Here is a 21,231-nt window from a genome sequence, read left to right as displayed (position 1 = left end):
TTTTTTTGCTTAGATGGCATTATACGAGGGTGAATGGAAGCGTTGTATTTTCTCCTAACTTTAAAAAATCCTGTGGAAAAATTGGGTGGCTGACTTTGTTTCATACTCCTTTTCTATTATCCTGGAGGTATAACTAAGGTTCTGTTTTTTTAATTATCCGAATATCTCTTTTCCTGTAATACTCTGGGCTAATTAGCAAATTCATGGAAAAGTTATTTACCAGCAATTTTATTGCTGGAATCGAATTATAAGATCCTATAATCGAATTATAAGATCCTATATATTAATAATATAGTTATGCAAAGTCCGCAGATAGTGTGCTACTTTTTTTATAAACAAAATGGCGCCGACAAATCGTATTTTTTTCAATTATTTCTCTATAACTCCGAAGATTTTAACTTTACAACAAAAACACCCAAACAAAAATTCACCACAATTAAATTCTGCATAGAGATATGTTTTTCACGATTTGCTCCGACGAAAATTTTCCTCGGAAAATGCAGGTTTTCCTAACAAAAACTCTAATTTTCAAAAAGTTTTAGGTAAGTAATTATTAATCAATAATTAAATAACTTAGTGACATCAAAGCTTTCTTGGTATAGATTGTAATTCCAGAAGCCGGTGAAAATTAAACGAATATTTTAGCAACAATTCAATTGTTAATAAACAATTTACGATCGCAATAATAACCAAAATAATCATGATACATTGATCAAACTTATAAAGATTATAAAGATGAGATGCTTATTTAATATTTTATCGACAAAATATAAATTTTTCTTTTTTTTGCATAATCTTTAAATTTTGGAAAAAAAATAGTTATAATACGCTGGTCTAATTAGTAAAGTACAAAGAAAGGTTATTTACCAGCAATTTTATTGCTGGAATCGAATTATAAGATCCTATATATTATTAATATAGGTATGCAAAGTCCGCAGATAGTGTGCTACTTTTTTTATAAACAAAATGGCGCCGACAAATCGGTTTTTTTCAATTATTGCTCTATAACTCCGAAGATTTTAACTTTACACCATAAACACTCAAATATAAATTCACCCCAATTTAATTCTACATAGAAGCATGTTTTTTCCGATTTGCTCCGACGAAAATTTTCCTCGGAAAATGTGGGTTTTCCCAACAAAATCTCGAATTTTCAAATAAATTTTTTGGGCCAATAATTATTTATCAATAATTATATAGCTTTTTGAAATAAAAGCTTTCTTGGTATAGATTATAAATTCAGAAGCCGGTGAAAATGAAACGAATATTTTAGCAACAATTCAATTGTTAATTAAAAATTTACAGTCGCAATAACAACCAAAATAATCATGAGACATTGATCAAACTTGGAAAGATTATAAAGGTGTGATGCCTATTTAATATTTTGTCTACAAAATATAAATTTTTCATTTTTTTGCATAATCTTTAAATGTTTAATAAAAATTGTTATAAAAAAATTAACATTTCTCAGAAATTGTTTATTATATTCTAATTTTATAAAATACTTAAAATGCGTATTTCATAGGTCTTGAAAATGAATGCTTTAAAAAAATTTTCCAACCATTTGCAAAAAAGTTATGAAACAGCAAAGTAAATATACGAAATCTCCGTTGTTTATAATTTGTTTTAATTGTTTCAAAGCTTAAAAGTGAGTCTATGGTACAATCTAATTACTCACAAAGAATGTCAAAAATTAGTGCAATGGTTATATTTTAATCAAAGATTAACAATACTTTTTTTTGTAATTTTTAGCGCAAAAGTAGGCCTGATACAGAGTCGGAGCTAAAATGTTCACTCGAAGCGACTGACACGCAGCATAGATTATTTATAAAAGTGTACGTCTCGCGCGACCGGTCGTCGCTCCGAGTGAAAATTTCAGCTACAGTGCTGTATTATTCAACTTTCGCGCGTGTAAATTACAAAAAAATATATTTATAATCTTTAATTAAAATATAACCATTAAATTTATAATCGATATTTTTTTGTAAATAATTAGCTTGTACTTTATACTCACTTCTACGCTTTGAAAGAATTAAAAAAATATATAAACACCGTAGTAATCTTATGTTTACTTTGCTGTTTCATAACTTTTTTGTAAATGGTTGCAAAAAAGTTTTAAAGCATTCATTTTCAAGATATTTAAAATGCGCATTTTAGCTAGGTATTCTTTAAAATTACAATGTAATAAAAACTTTCTGAGAAACGTTAATTTGTTTATAACTATTTTTTTTAACATTTAAAGATTATGCAAAAAAATAAAAAATTTAGATTTTGTCGCCAAAATGTTAAAAAAGCATCTCATGTTTATAAGATTTCAAAGTTTGATCAGTGTATCATAATTATTTTGGTTATTATTGCGACCGTAAATTATATTATTAATTAACAATTGAATTGTTGCTAAAATATTCGTTTAATTTGCATCAGCTTCTGGAACTATAATCTAAACCAAGAGGGCTTTTAAGTCACTAAATTATTTAAATATTGGTAGATAATTACTTATCTAAAACTTTATTTGAAAATTAAAGATTTTGTTGGGAAAACCCGCATTTTCCGAAGAAAATTTTCATCGGATCAGATCGGGAAAAACACGTCTCTATGCAGAATTTAATCACGGTGAATTTTTATTTGGGAGTTTTTGTTGTAAAATTAAAATCTTCGGAGTTATAGAGCAATAATTGAAAAAAACACGATTTTCGGGCGCCATTTTGTTTATAAAAAAAGTAGCACACTATCTCAGGACTTCGCATACCTATAATATTAATATATAGGATCTTATAATTCGATTCCAGCAATAAAATTGCTGGTAAATAACTTTTCCCAAAAATGGCCTATTCTCCGATAATCAGCCCAGACTATAAGAGCTGTAAATAAAAACACTTCTTTGAAGGTTTTTTTAATGAAACATCAAACGCACTAAAATTGACAAAACAAAACAAACTTAACAACAAAACAATTCAATAGCTAGTATGTCCACCTGTTGCAGCAACGACTGATCGCAGTCTGTTTGGCATCGAATGAAGATGTGTTATCCTTGCCTGGGGAATAGCGCGATATTCCTCTACTAGGGCCATAACTGTACTAAATTTTCTGGAGGCCTAGGATGACGCCGAATAGCTTTTTTAAAGCATCCCATAAATGCTCACTACGATTGAGATTTGGTCTTCATGCCGGCCATTCTAATCTTATCAATCCAACCTCTATTTTATGAGTCCATCAGTATTTTTATTTACAAAAAATGGTGCAGCTCTTACAAAAAAAGAGATATTCGGATAATTCAAAAAAACAAAATTTTAGTGATGCCTCCAGGATAATATGACAGGACTATAAAACAAAATCAGCTCTTCCATTTTTCCATAGAATTTTTTAAAGTTAGGAGAAAATACAACACTTTCATTCACCCCTGTATAATGCAGGGTTGGACAAAAATTGGTTTAAAAAAAAAACAAAAAACATGTTTTTTTTTTGTTTAAAAACAATGTTTTTTGTTTTAAAACAGTGTTTTTTTCATCTAAAAAACACTGTTTTAAAACAAAAATACACTGTTTTAAAACAAAAAAAAAACCGTTTTAAAATAATTACGTACTTCACTGGATTTCTAACGGGGATTCCCATAAACCTCAACTGGTACACCTATGGGATTCCCGCGAAGACGCGACCTGCGCGCACATGCAACGAGTGTTTAACTGTATCGTTTCCTTATACCAGGTGATATGTAAATCACATTCGCTATTCAGTTTTTCAGGATAGGTCGAAAGCTTTAAGTTCTGCTTTATTATAATATAATTTCATATTGGTATCTTCGGTTCTATTTTAATTTCTTGTAGATAGTTGCAGTGTATACAGTGTAACGCAAAGCTGAAAGTTGTTGCAACAGCTTTGGATGAATGCCAGAGAAATACCTGCACCATAGCAGATGCAACAGACATTTGGAAGGACTTGCTGGGTTATTTCCAAAGTGAAAGTGAAGCTCAACCTAACGGTTGTAGCAACGTGTTGGAACTTCATAAAGCAGAAGCACATTTTGAAATGGCTGTAACAGATGCGCATTATTTATCTTATTTATTAGACCCTCAGTACTTAGGTCAGAAACTCACTGAGGTGGAAGTTGATAGAGCATTGTTATTTATTTCGGATTTTCACCCAAATGTTATGCCTGAAATACTGTTATTTCAGGCCTTAGCACCGCCATTTAATAAACAATATTTTTTTGCAAAAAATAGACAATTTAAGTTCATTAACATGGTGGCTATCTCAAAAACAGTTTATTTCATCGGAGTTGTTGCAGTTGACAACTCAATTATTTTCAGCAGTTGCATCCAGCGCTGGAGTGGAGAGTCTATTTTCTTCATATGGTCTAGTTCACTCGAAATTGAGGAATAGGTTAGGAAGTGATAAAGCTGCTAAGCTAGTAACAATATTTCAACATTTAAATAAAAATGTTTAAGGTTACATTATTAACCGTAAAAGCTCATTATTTATAGTTTTTATTTTTTTTAAGGAACATTCATTGTTATTTTTATTTTTTGTATCACATTTGCAGGATGTAGGACTGTGTAATAGAGATGTTGTTGTAATTCAATAATTATTTACTTAATTTTTTCATTTTCTTTTTCTTTCAACTTTATTATTAGTATTGGTTTAGTTAATGTTACTACAGCACTCAGCACTGTCTACCAGTACCACAGAATAAATAACCACACAGAAGCGAATCTGACTGTCCTTTACATTGATTTTGTTGGGACCGAAATATTTGACCTTGTGCACCAGTTACAGAATAGAACTTGATGTTCTAAGGAATAGACCATTCCAAATTAGGTAATATTTTTGACAAGTAGTTATTAATTAAATATGAAATAAAATTTAACTATAAAATATAAAATAAAACATACATAAATATAAAATTTAACTATAAACAACTGTCACGTCAGTCGCAAAAGTGAGGTTGCACCAGTTACGTTGACACATGAGCATGAAAATTATGTTACCGTTTTCGGCAGGAGTTTCTCTTCTGTGTGGTTATTTTTTCTGTGCCAGTACTAGTATGCTTGCTATCTGAACATAAATAAAGTTTAGTCAGTTACTTTTTTTCAGTTTTACTTTTTACTTCGCATTAATATTGTTATTGCACCTACTTACTCTATAATCTATGTTTGCAATTTTGCAAATTAGCAAACACAAATGTCTTATAACAATGTTATTTAAATAAACAATAACGAAAAAAAACTATGTTTTAAAACAATGTTTTAAAGCAGTGTTTTAAAACACAACTGTTTTTTCCAGTGTTTTTAAACATGTTTTAAAACGTTGTTTTAAAAAGCTTGTTTTAAAACAGCCCAACCCTGGTATAATGTCATGCAAGCAAAATTTTTGTGTTACCGGAATAATACCAAACGATATCAATACATGTACCTACAAACTGGTGCAAGAATCTTGAAAATCGGAGTCCAAATAATAAAGTTATAAATTGTCAAACTTAATCAAAAATTTTGGGTGGCGGAATTTTGTGCCGGTGAGTGTACCTATATATAAAAAAAAGTTTAAAACAAATATGTTAAAAAAGTAAAATAATGATAAACGAATAAAAAAAACAAAAAAAAACAGAAAAAAAACCAAAAAAATAAAAAAATATACATATAAAAAAAATACATTAAACAGATACACACAAATTTTACTAACATAATAAGATTTATCCTAGGGTGTGAGAATTTGAACAATCAATTTATTTATATTGGATAAAAAAATGCTCTTTTTATATTTTATAAAAAAAAAATAAGTCTGGCTAATTGGTTCATGAAAAAGCCATTTACAAATAAAAAAACCATTCACGTTCCCCCGTCGTATGCCTCTGGTAGTAGCCAGAAACGTTTAACATAATTTAGTAGTTTGTACAGTATCAGCACCACTTACCAAATTTCGTTTGTTGTCCCATGCCTGTCAGAAAATATTCAAAAATAAATAAAATAAAAGTTTAACTTTGACACCCTGTATTTCGGTTATTATCAAGTTTTGTACTAAGGTAAGTTAGTTTAAATCGACCTATTTTAACCTCAGGAATCTAAAATTAAGCTTTGGCCCATTCTTTACCAAACACCCTGTATATTCGGGCCTTTGTTTCCACTTTTAGGTGTTTATTTTTCCAAATTGTGTCATTTAGGCATCAGGCAGTTCTACTGTCTTTAATTATTTGGTTTTGTACCTCTTCTTAGATATTGTTGTCGACTGATAGATTAATTCCCAGGTATTTGAAAGTCATTACTTGTTGTATAATTTGATTGTTTAACTCTAATTTGCATCTTATTGGTTCTTTTAATATTACTAAGCTTTTTGTTTTTTGGGCTGATATTTTCATATTCATTTCTTTTGCGTTAATGTTGAATTTGTGCAGTAATCTTTATAGGTCGTCTTCGCACTCTGCTACTAACATGGTGTCAACAGTGTAACAGAGTAATTTTATCTCTCTATCGCCCATTTTGTACCCTTTTTTTTCTTCAATTGTTTTATTATTGCGTCCAACATTACATTAAACAGTAGAGGCCTCAGTGAATCTCCTTGCCTGATTCTTGTGTTTGCTTCTATGGGTTCTGTTATTCCATTGACTTTCATTTCTATTTTATTTCTTACATACTTATGTTTTCTATCAGTTTTATGATATCCAGTGGTAAATGTTTGTCATATAGTAGGTGTATCACATCTTTTAATTGTATTCTATCAAACGCTTTCTCTAGGTCTATGCAACAAAAAAAGGGTGGCTTGTTATATTCTAATGATTTCTCCTCTATTTGCCTTATCACAAAAACTGCATCGTTACATTTACATGATCTTCCACTTCTAAATCCTTGTTGTTCATCCGATATATTTATGCATGCCATTATTTTCTCCATCAGTATTTTTGTTGTGAGTTTCAGTATAGTGCTCAGTAAATTTATCCCTCTATAATTACTGGGGTCTGCCCTATCACCTTTCTTAAATAACGCTATCATTTGAGTGGTTCTCCATTCTTCTGGAATTCTTCCTGTATTTATTATTTTACTTATCCTGATTCAGGATATTCAGTTCTTTGTGAAGTATCTTTCCTCCGTATTTTAAAAGTTCACTAGCTATTCCAAATTTCCCAGGTGGTTTTCGATTTTTCATCTTTTTTAAGGCATTAGTTATATTTCTGTTTGCTCATCCAATTCTAATCCTGGTATTTCTTACCGGTGGGCATTCCCAAAATGCCTCACCACTTACAAGTTCATGTGTTTCTGTACCTCTGGGGCAGTTCGTATAACAGTGCTAGTCAAAGCAGGTAGTGTGTATTGTCAATATTTTCTTTTGTAGCACACATAAAAAATCTTAACCGTAAAAATTATCTGAGGTCTGTTTTAAGTAAGTATTTTTATATGGGCACTATATTTGTAAATGTGAAATGTTTATAATATTTTTTTGTGTCTTTAACGAAAGAGTAAAGAAATGGACTGTGGAAGTCATCCTGGACCTTCAGTGAAGGTTAAATTTGAAGGTAAAAATTTTTAGGAAACTTTGCAAAAATGGAATTGCTATTTAATTCTGTGGAAATTTTACCTCTTGTAGATTTTTTCTCATGGATGTATAAATTTTCGTAAATGCTATTTTATTTCCTTTGTAATTCTGTTACGTTTATTTGTAAGAAAAAATCTATTTATAAAAATCTAAAAAAATTTTGTTCATAGCATTTATGGCCGTTTGTTTCAATAGATCAAAAATATTACCAAAATTATCGTTTAATAGGTTATTCTTAAAAAATCTCATATTATATTATTAAAATCATTTATTTCACCAGTTTTCCCATATCTAGAGACTCAGGAAAAACACATAATGCATAATTTTATTGTTTTTGAAGTTATACTTCTTTAGGCGCGATTGAGAGTAAAATTTCATAATACTTCGCGCGTGCGCACACAGACAGTATGGCGTTTAGTTGCTAAATCTTTCTAGTTATGTATAAATATATCAGTGCAAGAAAAGGTGTGAAAAGAATATATTAGCGTTTTTAGTAAATATATTTATTATAATTTTTGTGTCTTTGGATTTGTCTTCCTCATGAGTAAGATGAGTATTATTAAAACATTTTATTGTATATTTATTATACTTCACCTTGTCTGTTTGTTACCGTGAATTGTCATTAGTTACGTCCGAACCGATACAGACACAGTCCTCGTATATATTCGGCCAGAGATCGGGAGGTCTCGAGTTCGAATCCAGTGCAATCCTATACTTTTTGAAGTTATACTTCTTTAGGCGCGATTGGGAGTAAAATTTCATAATACTGCGCGCATGCGCACACAGACAGTATGGCGTTTAGTTGCTAAATCTTTCTAGTTATGTATAAATATATCAGTGCAAGAAAAGGTGTGAAAAGAATATATTAGTGTTTTTAGTAAATATATTTATTATAATTTTTGTGTCTTTGGATTTGTCTTCCTCATGAGTAAGATGAGTATTATTAAAACATTTTATTGTATATTTATTATACTTCACCTTGTCTGTTTGTTACCGTGAATTGTCATTAGATACGTTCGAACCGATACAGACACAGTCCTCGTAGCGTATTTGGTATAGCATTCGGCCAGAGATCGAGAGGTCTTGAGTTCGAATCCAGTGCAATCCTATACTTTTTTTTATTGAAGCTATTCTGCTTTAGGCGCGATTGAGGTTGATTATTTATTATTAATCTGCGCGCATGCGCACACCGACAATATGGTATTAGTCGTTATACGGGCTCTGATTGGGTGTTGAAATGATCTGTCAATAATAATTGTTCAATATGGAGGTAAACAAATGTTGTATAACATATTAGTTTTATTGTTGTGAGGACAGAAATAAAAAATTTATAATTGTAGTGACTTTTTAAATAGTTTTTAAAAGCAACAGGTACGTAATAATAATTGTAAATGTTTCAGTATTGCAATAAAAAATTACATAACCTATTTGGAAAATGTAAAATAAATCTACCTAGTATGTATGTAAAATAAACCTACCTAACCAACAAAATTTCTAAAAATATTCATCTAATATTGTTTTCTTGCTCTGTTTTGTTGTGTTGTAATATTTCAACTTCTTACGTGCGTACAAAGTACACACACATTCTTTTTTTTACAGCGGTAAGCACAAAATTAGTTTGGTGTTTAAAAAAAATTAAAACAAACTGTTTAAAGTATATTTATTTTTAAGAAATCATATAATAGAAGTATAACTTCTTACGTGCGTACAAAGTACACACACATTCTTTTTATTATTATTAACTTTATATTTTGACTCTACTTTATAATGACCGGTAAAAACTACTGGGGATTTGTTGTGGTGTGGTAATAATAATAATAATAATAATAATATTTTTCCCCTTAGAGGGAGTGTGAGCCGTATGGCTAAATCTGGATAATATCGTATGGCATTTTTTCCGGAGAGATCCTTTTGGACAGGTTCCGGCGCCATTTATATCTTTAACCCTGTTTCAAGTAAGTAGTGTCGATGTACACTAGCCCAGGGGGACCGACGGCTTAACATACTCTCTGAGGCACGGTGAATAGCTCGTATCATTTTTAGAAATGAAAAATGGATTGTCTGTGCCGTGGCTCGAACCCAGGCACTCCGGCTTATGAGGCCAATGTCATGCCGCTGCACTACGACTGTTTGTTTACCATAATATGTGGTAATGAATAACCTGCGCTATGTGGTAATAATGGAATGTCTGTAGTTAAAGGGTTAGAAGGGTTAAAATAATGCATGAAATTCAATTTATACTTGTCAGTTTCGCTGACACAGTCCAACTGATTCAGTTATACGGAGCAAATAATGAACATGAGAACACATTTTCATTTTAAATGATCAGTACATTCATACTTTCAGTTAAAGTGAAAACCAGTTCCACTTTTTATCATTTTGACTGATCATTGTCTCATAATAGTATTTGCTTTTTGTATTTTTTTGAACAATTTTTTGCAGAATCTCTTGAAATTTGTCTTCGCTCATTCTTAATTGGTTAGTATATTAATCACAATCTTCCAAAGCTACTTCTTTTAATACAGTTTCACTGGCACCCCATTTATTTCTGCGCAATATCCAGGACCTGACCCACCAACTATGACGTTTTTATTTTCTTTTGGTTCACTAGAATATTTTGTAATTGATTTGCTAATAATTAAAAACATACTTCGCGAACAGCTGATCTCAATTTTTTTAACCATGATAAAAAAGGTTTGGACTAACTGCATACTGAATGTAGCAAAACATGAAACGTGTGAATACAAACGTCGTTTTTTATTTTTCATTATTAATGAATCGGTCAGACTGCGTCTGCGAAACTGACAAGTGAGAACCTGCCTTAACATACTTACTTCAATCTCATCCAGTCAGTAAGGAATCGAGTGAAGTATCATGATCATCATCACAATCCCGGCTTGACGATCCTTTCTTGCTGCCTTCATTATTTTTGTTTTGATTTCTTCCCAATATTCTTCGATGCCAAGACTGCCTGTATTTGTTGGTATGTTTGTGTTATTTATGTCTCATGATTTTTTTATATGCATATTGTTGTTTTCACTCATTTTGAAAAAATGTGAATAAATATGCACATTGAATTATCCGTGTCCGTTTGTACCACAGACTTTATAAACACAACTCCTCCGTCATTATAGCAGATATAATGACAAATGAGGTGTCAAATGAAAGCTTATAACCCAAGGATGGTATTAAAGGTGAGAAATTTGACCCTGGACTTCAGGATTTAAGAGTTACAATCCGAAGTACTGTTTTAAAGTCGCAGAAATAGTACAAGCAATATATTATTAGGCCCACCTTAGTAAGACGAAAAGAAATTAATAGTGTGTCCAAAGAATCAGTCGGTTGACCCAATGTATTTAATGATCTAAGATGCCTAGAAGCCATATCAAGTCACTTTCGAAGGTTTGCTGCTGATTCGTGAGTCATTACCGGTATGTCAAATATTGATTTTACATGATTGTATACAAGGACACTTTCGTTGTTGTATCTTTCTAATAGAGCAACCCATGCTGCCTGATAATTAACTACGCTGAAAATTCTAAAGAGCGAATTATTTGATCTGTCCCTCCTTCTAAAGAAGAACGCAGATAATGAAACTTTTGAATGTCGTCTGACGTCTGACATATAATTTTTATTAATTAATGCGTCAAATGTGTCGCTATATTTAATCATGACCTATAATTCCCTGAATACGACGGTAGTTTTATTTCAGGAATTATAAGGTTATTTTGAACACCCTGTATATTCGTTACGTTCGATAAATTGGCCGATTCATGAGAAGAGTTTAAAACAGTGTCATGATTAATAAATTTGTTATATGAATTTAAAAATACATAGTTTGCATTTACTAAATACCGCAAAATATAATATATCCTCAAACTTTTCGCTCATTATAATGTTTTAACAATTCATCATGATCACTTTCTGATTCTAATTGTGAGTTAATATCGTCGAATTCCTTTAAAAGCTCACTATACCTTTCGAAACGGGCTGTAAATTCAATAATTTGGGAGTTACCTAATTGTGAATAATTAAAATCTGCATTTTCATATTTAATATCTTCAAAAAATGAATTAACGAAATGCTGATAATATGTTTGTTTTTGTATAATTGATCTTCGAAGTTTCAGCAAGGATGGAGCCATTATGATTTATGACAAATGTCAAAAAGACAGTAATGTTATTAGAAAAATATAAATGGATCTTTTACTTGGAACTTTTATGGGATGTAAACTTAGGAATGTTTAAGTGTTTTATTACCAGTTAGCCAAGCAGTTTAATAAAACTGACTTTCGCATAAATTCAGAGTTACGTATCCTGTATTTGACGTTTTGATTTCTTGTCAAAACGGGATTTTTTGTCGATTTTCTTGTTTTTCCTCGATAATAGGGCTGTTCCTGTATCTCCTCGAAGGACCACAATGATTAGAATTTAAAATTAGAATTTTCGCTGTATACTTTCGATTGCAAATTAATACAGGGAGTTATACTTTCGCAGAACAATAAAAAATACGTGTGTATCTTATTTTATTACAACTTTTAATAAACTCTCGTTGCCGAGCGCCGCGCTGGACAATGTTTTTAAGTTAGGCTAGGGTCTGAACAATTCTAATATTACACATTTCTTTGTTTTTACATTAATTTTCTCTTGAACCCACATGTTTTTATTATAGTCAGTTTGATTTTTAGGTTGTCTCCAAGAGAACAAGGCGGAAGTTGTGGAGACACCAACTAAACATTCATCACAGGAAGAACATTATATGAATCCACATGCGGAAGGAAAAACATTAAATAAAAATAGGAAAGTTGGGACTGGAAAAAAACCTTACAAGTGTGAAATTTGTTTTAAGCAATTTATTCAAGCAGGTGATTTGAAAGTACATTTGAGAGTGCACACTGGAGAAAAACCTAACAAATGTGAAATTTGTTTTAAACGATTTAATGGAGCAGGTACTTTAAAAGTACATTTGAGAGTGCATACTGGAGAAAAGCCTCACAAGTGTGAAATCTGTTTTAAGCAGCTTATTACAGCAGGTCATTTGAAAGTACATTTGAGAGCGCACACTGGAGAAAAACCTCACAAGTGTGAAATTTGTTTAAAGCAGTTTATTACGGCCAGTGGGTTGAAAGTACATTTGAGATCGCACACTGGACAAAAACCTCACAAGTGTGAAATTTGTTTAAAGCAGTTTAGTCAAGCAGGTACTTTAAAAACACATTTGAGAATGCACACTGGAGAAAAACCTTATCAGTGTGAGATTTGTTTAAAACAGTTCGCTCAAAAAGCTCGATTAACTGGTCACATGAAAGGTCATACCGTAGAAAAACCTTATAAGTGTGAAATTTGTTTTAAACAATTTAGTGTAGCAGGTAATTTAAAAATACATTTGAGAGTGCACACTGGAGAAAAACCTTATAAGTGTGAAATTTGTTTTAAACAATTTAGTGAAGCAGGTAATTTAAAAATACATTTGAGAGTGCACACTGGACAAAAACCTTATAAGTGTGAAATTTGTTTTAAACAATTTAGTAAAGTATATACTTTAAAAGCACATTTGAGAGTGCACACTGGAGAAAAACCTTATCAGTGTGAGATTTGTTTAAAACAGTTGGCTCAAAAAGCTCAATTAACTGGTCACATGAAAGGTCATACCGGAGAAAAACCTTATAAGTGTGAAATTTGTTTTAAGCAATTTAGTGTAGCAGGTACTTTAAAAATACATTTGAGAGTGCACACTGGAGAAAAACCTTACAAGTGTGAAATTTGTTTTAAACAATTTATTCAAGCAGGTGATTTGAAAAAACATTTGAGAGTGCACACTGGAGAAAAACCTTACAAGTGTGAAATTTGTTTAAAGCAATTTATTCAATCAGGTCATTTAAAAAAACATTTGAGAGTGCACACTGGAGAAAAACCTCAAGTGTAAAATGTATTATAAATAGTTTATTACATCAAATGCTTTGAAAAAACATTCGAGAGTGCATAAATAAATAAATATAAATAAATAAAATTTATTACACCTAACCTTTAACTACACGCGCTTGCGTACTTTGTACGCCAGGTAAAAGAATTCTACTGCAAGTATATCAAAACATTTAATTTTTGACTTTGTTCATCTATCTAAGCTATCACTGGAATGTACTTTTTTATTATTGGCTTAGACTTACCGTCATACTGCCAGACACATAAGGAATAGAAGTTATACAAAACAGGTTTAAAACAAAGGTTGCAACCAAAAGGAATTAAGTAATACTAACGTAATACTAACATTAACTAAAGTTCACTTTAACGTTGACATTTACCCATATGAATTGCATTGATAAGGGTACCAACTTAAAATTTAAAGTCCACTTTAACTGATTATGAAGCCGGGCGTAAGCTTAACAGCTAAAACAACTAACTGCCAAAGGTATTATCTAAAAATGTCTAAGGGAATTATAATGATTATTTCATTCACAGGAGATTCTGACCAATAGAAAGCTACAGAAATCAAAATTAGGCTGATAATTTTTGATAATTTCCCATCGTCAAGTATATTACGTCAGTTGCCCTTCGTTGCTATGAAAAAATACATTCAGTGACATTAATGACAATTAATGTTTTAAAAATTATAAAGTGATGACTTTCAACCGCGAAATATTTATAACAACTGTGTGTTTAATTGTACTAATTTGTACTTACATAAATAAATTACAATAAAATTTTGGTTTTGAACAGTTTTATTCATGAAATAATCGCAACAAATTGCACTCGATCTCTAAAATTATTATTGAATTTTTGCCCTCGTGACACTTTCGACATAATTTCTGTTTCTAAAACTGTCAAAGTGTTACTCGGGAAAAATTCAATAATTTTAGAGCTCTTGTGCAATTACTACTGATAATTTGCTGTCTTCTAAAAAGTTAATTAAAGATTTGTATACATCTACAGAGCCAAGTGATAATAATAAATATAGTATATTCCAAGAAGTTGCTACTTTACATTTTAATAAATCATTTATTAATTTAGACTTTTTAATTTAGAAATGTACTTTACAATTAATTGGTTTTAGTTTCGTTATAATCGGCGTTCTGAGAAAGTCGTAATTACCAATTTAGTATTTGTTGTTTCCGGTGGTGTACAGAATACGCCACGATTGTAATAATGTAAGTACATCTTTCAATTGTTTTTTAGTCATTATTACACAAAATTTATTTTTATTTATAAACAGTACTTTTCTCATGTAAAAAATCACATTTCAAAAATTTTTTTATTAGTAATTTTATTTTTCAAGTATGTTAGTGTAGTGGTTTTCGTAGTGGTATGTTAGTGATAAGCCCTTGAAGAAACGTCAACCTCACCACCCAAAATCATCATCAATTGCCCAAAAAGAATAAAAAGTATCGAAAACCTCCACTTTTCACCCTCCATAACTCTGGACCGTTGATTTTATAACAATTATGTGTAATACCTTTTATGTAGAACATTTTTGTATAGAACATTGTTTACGCTAAAGCATAGTTTTAGAAATATTGACGAAAAACGTAAGAAAACTACTAATTTACCGACTTCTCCCCTATCTCCCCCCAAACCGGACGCTCAAAATGTTGTAACTTTTTACTGAACAATATGTGGACCATATAGAACAATTTGGTGTTGGAGGAAAACTTTTACTTTGGATGTCAGGGTTAGGCCATTTTTTGGACCAATTATACTATACTACCTCCGTAACTTTGGAACCGTTCATTTTAGAAGGATTATGAGTAGGGCCTTTTTTATTTCAAATTTAATGTAGAACATTTTTTTATAGAAGGTTGTTCATCCTAAACCGCATATTTTTAGAAATATGTATTGACGAAAAACGTAAAAAACTACGAATTTACCGATTTCTCCCCCCTCCCCCCCTCCAAACCCGACGCTCAAAATGGTGTGACTTTTTTCTGAACATTAAGTGGACCATATAGAACAATTTGGTGTTGGAGGATAACTTTCACTTTGGATGTCTGGGTTATGCCTAGTGTGACCAACTCCAATTCAGTCGAATTCGGGACACGGCTGAAAAAAATACCTGAAATCCGGGACATTTCAAAGAAATTCGGGCCATTATTTTTAATATTATAGAACTTTAATATCATCATTGTGTTGATGTATACAGTATACATGAATTGTTATTGTTTCTGGATACTTCCCGTCTTTTCAGAAGACGATAATTAAAATACAGAGACGAAAAAAAGTTCACAGTATGAGTTTTCGTAGAACTATAATACCACGATATAAAATGTGGACGTTGTGAATATGGTATTAGTATTACACTCTAGAAATTGTCGACTTTTTTCGTCCCACCAATTCAAGTAGATGTGAATTCTTAGAAGAATAACCTATTCAAAATTTCAAAGTAGCATTTTACCAAAACGTTGAAAATTCGGATGGCCCGGAAGCCTTGTCCGGGACGCCGGAACACGACCGCGTAATTCGGGTCATGTCCCGGATTTTTCGGACTAGTTGGTCACACTAGTTATGCCATGTTTTGGATCAATTGTATCATACTATATTGTGCACAGTTCTAATTTATACAAAAAGCTTACAATCTCTTTTTATCATCGAGATATGGCGGAGAGTTAATCTCAGGATTGGGATCTCTGAAACAAAAAAATCGAACGGCATTTGAAAAAGGAAGGTTTCTTACGTGACAATTTACCACCGTTAGTGAAAAAATCCGCAAAAAAAATTTTACGGAAATTTGAAAAAATTTTGTGAAAAATTCAGTTTTTCATGGTTAAAAAATATTTATCTTTTATTTTTTTGGTCAAATTGTGATAAATTGTTACGTAAGAAACCTTTCTTTTTCAAATGCCATAGGATTTTTTTGTTTCAGAGAACCGAATCCTTGAGGTTAACTCTTCGTCATCGGAACAACTTTTTTTCGAGGCCTCGACTTTTGCGCCCTCTACAATATTAGTGTACGTGCATAAATGAAAAAAAAACAGTAGACTCCCTCTATAACGAGAACTGAAATGGCGGACTACTTACCTCGTTATAAGCGAATCTCGTTATATCAGGTTTTTCACGAATGAGGTTCTTCACCGCTGAAATGTTTTGATGTCTCTTCGTAATTAGATGCCGATGGTCGACCTTTAACAATGAGACTTCGCCATCATACATTTTAAATATCGTACAATATTCAATATCGGTCGATGCGGTGGAGTTTATTACAGAACTGGCCTCAAAAGGCACACACATGTTGGGCATGTTTGTATACAGGCAGTTGTATTTATTTATAGCAATTACCGCGCTAAAAACAGGTAAAGAAACACATTCTTCGATTTATTTTTTTCTTGTTTCTTCGATTTATTTTTTGCTTGTTATAACCAAATATGTCTCGTTATAGAGGTGTTATAGTTCAATAGGAATTTCATGGGACATCTAGAGTACTTCATTATAAGCGAAACCTCGTAATAATATCCGTGTTGGTTATAGAGAGAGTCTACTAGTATAATTTTTTGTATACTCTAAGAGTTAGATATTAATATGTAAAAAGTTTGATGTTCATTTTTAATAAAGATTCTGAGAAATTTGTTTTAAACAATAAACAATTTACGCTCGGGTTCATAATCAGTTAAAGTGGACTTTAAATTTTAAATTGGTACCTGTCTCAATGCAATTCATATGGGTAAATGTCAACTTTAAAGTTGTTTGTTTGTTTGGGTTTATATGACTGCGGACACTAAATCCATTCGCCAAAACTTTAAAGTTAACTTTAGTTAATGTTCACTTTCAGTTGATTATGAAACCGGGCGTTAGTGAAGCAGGTACTTTAAAAGTACATTTGAGAGTGCACACTGGAGAAAAACCTCACAAGTGTGAAATCTGTTTTAAGCAGTTTATTACAGCAAGTGCTTTAATATTATATTATGCAACGAGCATTTAATGATGGTCGTTATGAAGTGAGTATGAGGGAGTTTCGTATAGAGTACGAACTTCATAATGATAATTAAATGCAAGTTGTATACACGAGCTTTTCTATGATCATTCACAACAAAAAATATATTCATATTTATTAATTTTGTAACGCAAACAAATTACATAAGTAGTTTGTCAGTTTGTTTACATATTGAAAACTGCCAAAGCGTATGTATTTGACTCGCCATTGATCACTGCGCATGTGTCACCTTCTTCACAAATGCCATATCGCGATTCTATTGGTTAAAAAATCTGTATCGTAATGAAGTAGTTCATTATGCTACAGGTATTAAAATCATAATTTATAATATACTATAGTATGAGAATAGAAAAAATACATTTGAGAGTACTCACTGGAAAAGAACCTTATCAGTGTGATATTTGTTTGCTCAAAAAGCTCAATTAACTGGTCATATTAATGTTAACACCAGAGAAAAACCTACAGTTTGGTGGAATACGTAATTTGAAAACCAATTTAACAGTTGACACTATACAGGGTGATTGATTAGTGGGGTAAAGCTCAATAGATCGGCTATAGTAATACATAGCAATAAAATTTAATAACAAAAATGTTGGACACCGTTGAGCTTCACATTACAAAATTAGTTAGAATGTTACAGGGTGTTCGATAACACAGTGGCAGACCAAGTTTGTTTTTTTAAATGGAACACCCTATATTTTATTTTATATTCGAAATTCTGTTAACTTCTCCATCACAAAAATATTAAGGTTTGTTATGTTATACAGGGTGTTTACAAAGTTATAACCAATTTTATATATGAAAATCGTAACAAGTTCAACTCCCTGTATAAATAAAAATAAGCACAACAGCAATGTTTTATGAATGCCATATTTTTTTATTTATTGTCGAAATTTTCAAAAATTATTGACATTGCTAATTTTCTTTATATCAAATACAGGGTAGGTCAAAACACAAGTACATTATTTTCTCAGTAATTTTAAATGGAACACCCTGTATTTTATATCACTATTGAAAAGTACCATTACCGTACTTTAATTTTTATATAACATTCCCTATGTCTATGTCCAAATTTATTAGTTTTCGAGATATTTTCATTTTTCAGAGGAAATTATTTTAGGTGTCTAAATTTTTCCAAATTTTAAGTAACCCCCCATAACTGAATTGACAATTGACGATTACTGATTATCAATCCGGTAATCAATGTAAAAAATGTAGCAAATAAGAAAAGAAAAATAATTTATTAGTACAGTAGAACCCCGATTATCCGTGTGCGGATTATCCGGGCTGTGGATTATCTGTGCTATGATTTTCTATTACGTAAATTGCATTTTTTAGGTTTTATCAAAATAGCATCACTGTAAATCACTCGACGGAATCTCTATACGCGGAGAGGGAGACTCATAATGAAAGATTTATTTTTTCTGTTGTCTTTTTATGGTAGGGCTATATGTATGGATATACATACATATGTATTACAATAAGAAATAAATGTTCGGATTATCCGTGCTTTTCAATTATTCGTGCCAACGTCCGGTCCCGAGGAGCACGGATAATCGGAGTTCTACTGTAATACATTTTACAAAAAGAAAACACAACCACTACATACAACATTTTTGAAACAATTAAAAACTACTGTTGTATGTAAATGTAAAAAAATAAAGAAAGAAAAATAATTTATTAGTAATAAATTTTACAAAAAAACACACAAACAAAAAATACATTTTGTGAAGACAATTAAACACTACTTTTGTATGTAAATGTAACAATGTAACACATAAAGAACGAAGAACAATTTATCAGTAATACATTTTGCAAAAATATATGTTTGAAAAAATTAAAAGCTACTTTTAATAAATATTTTTAATATTTAATTACATAAGGTGTTCAAAATTACTTCTTTACACATTTATGCACGCCTAAAAACGATCATTGAATGAGCTACTTACACTACGAAGTATTTGTAAATTAACACATCCAAATACACTTTGTATTCTATTTTTCATCTCATCCTTGTTGTTGGAGGTATTTTATAAACTTCATTATTAACGTAACCCCAAAAAAATCAGTCCAGTTTATTAAATTCTGGTGATCTGGATAGCCACGCTACTGGTCCATTGAAAAATGAAAATATCTCGAAAAGTAATCAATTTAGACATAGGGAATGTTATCTAAAAATTAAAGTACGGCAATGGTACTTTTCAATAGTGATATAAAATAGGGTGTTCCATTTAAAATTACTGAGAAAATAATGTACTTGCGTTTTGACTCACTCAATACATAAAAAATATGGCATCAATAAACCATTGCTGTTGTGCGTATTCTTATTTATACAGGTAGTCGAAATAGTTACGATTTTCATATAAAATTGGTTATTTTGTAAATACCCTGTATAACATAACAAACCTTTATATTTTTGTGATGCAGATGTTAACAGGATTTCGAATATAAAATATTATATAGGGTGTTCCATTTAAAAAACAAGCTTGGTCTGCCACTGTGTTATCGAACACCCTGTAACATTCAAACTAATTTTGTAATGTGAAGCTCAAAGTTGGCTACAATTTTTGTTATTAACTTTTATTGCTATCTATTACTATAGCGGATCTACTAAGCTTTACCCCACTAATCAATCACCCTGTAGAAAAGCTAAACAAGAAATGATCTTAAATTGTTTAATTTGCAGAGGGTTTTTCTTAAAATGTATCTTCATTTTGTGCAAATTCAGCCGGGAAGGTTTTATTTCAGTTAGCGTAGTTTAAGTAGACGATATTCCTTGTAAAAATAAAGTTCCAAAATGCTTTCGAAAAATAGTAGGTACAAACCTGCGCATATTTGTATTATAACAACAACAAAATGTTCATTATATATTTCAAAACTATTTTAGTACTTTTTGTCCACTTTGTATAAATATACAGAATGAGTTTGATGTATTTATGGAACGCCTCAATTATCTCGGAAACGACTTACACGATTTTTATAAGTTTTAGTGAGTAAGCGGTGTACCCAGATGACTTTTTTGATGATCAGGTGTTTCTTCGAAAGATCAGTAGATTTCAGTAGTATCAAGTCGCCTCAAAAATCGGTAGAATTCGGTAGATTCAGATGGTGGAGTAATTTAGTTTATACATAGACAACTAGATGTCGTCCCGAAAAATCAGTAGAATTCAGTATAATTAGGGGGGAAGGCAACCAGATGCTTCAAAAAATCGGTGGATTCAACCGATTTTTCGTTAAATTTACCGAATCCCTCTATTATAGGCCATTAAAATGTTACATTTTTTAGGCCGTACCTTGCATTTGTTAGAGTAGTCAATTTTATTTCTTTAATGTGTAGGTGGTATCAGTAGAAGCTTAAGTTCAAGTTTTTGGGGTCGCCACCCTTGTCCCCCGGCCGCCATCTTGGAAATGGGGTGCAAAGGGGTTTCGCGCTATATCTCGTAAACTAGCAACCCTACGGAAAATCTAATTCAACATAAAATGTAGCAAATTAAATTTTCTACAGAAAAACTATCGATGCCATCACAATACTCAGGCTAATTTGCCTTCATCAAAGACAAAAAATCCGTCATCTAAACATGTTAACTGTCAGGTATTTTTAAGAATTACAGTGAAACAATCAAGTATGAAAAGGTAAAGTTTATTTGCTAATCTGAGACACAACTACTGTCTAGTGACGTTGGTAATTTTTGTGAGAAGTTAGGTTGCTAGACGTAACTGGAAAAGACTACACAACCAAACATAACTATTCGTAGCCAATATTATTATTAACAGTAAACAGGCATAAATAAC

The 21,231-nt window shown here is 31.2% G+C and overlaps 1 protein-coding gene across 1 annotated transcript in view; it reads left to right on the top strand.

Moving 5' to 3' along the window:
- LOC126886868 (zinc finger protein 664-like) overlaps nt 1-14,787 on the top strand; it is a 93,384-nt gene extending 78,597 nt beyond the window's left edge. Inside the window, exon 2 of the mRNA XM_050653989.1 lies at nt 12,209-14,787. Coding sequence (XP_050509946.1) covers nt 12,209-13,446 — 1,238 coding nt within the window. The 3' untranslated portion in view covers nt 13,447-14,787. The remainder of the gene's footprint in view (nt 1-12,208) is intronic.
- Nucleotides 14,788-21,231: the final 6,444 nt, after the last annotated feature.

Source organism: Diabrotica virgifera, chromosome 6, assembly GCF_917563875.1.
Source record: "Diabrotica virgifera virgifera chromosome 6, PGI_DIABVI_V3a".
NCBI classification, from domain to species: domain Eukaryota; kingdom Metazoa; phylum Arthropoda; class Insecta; order Coleoptera; family Chrysomelidae; genus Diabrotica; species Diabrotica virgifera.
This window is presented reverse-complemented; position numbering and strand designations above follow the sequence as displayed.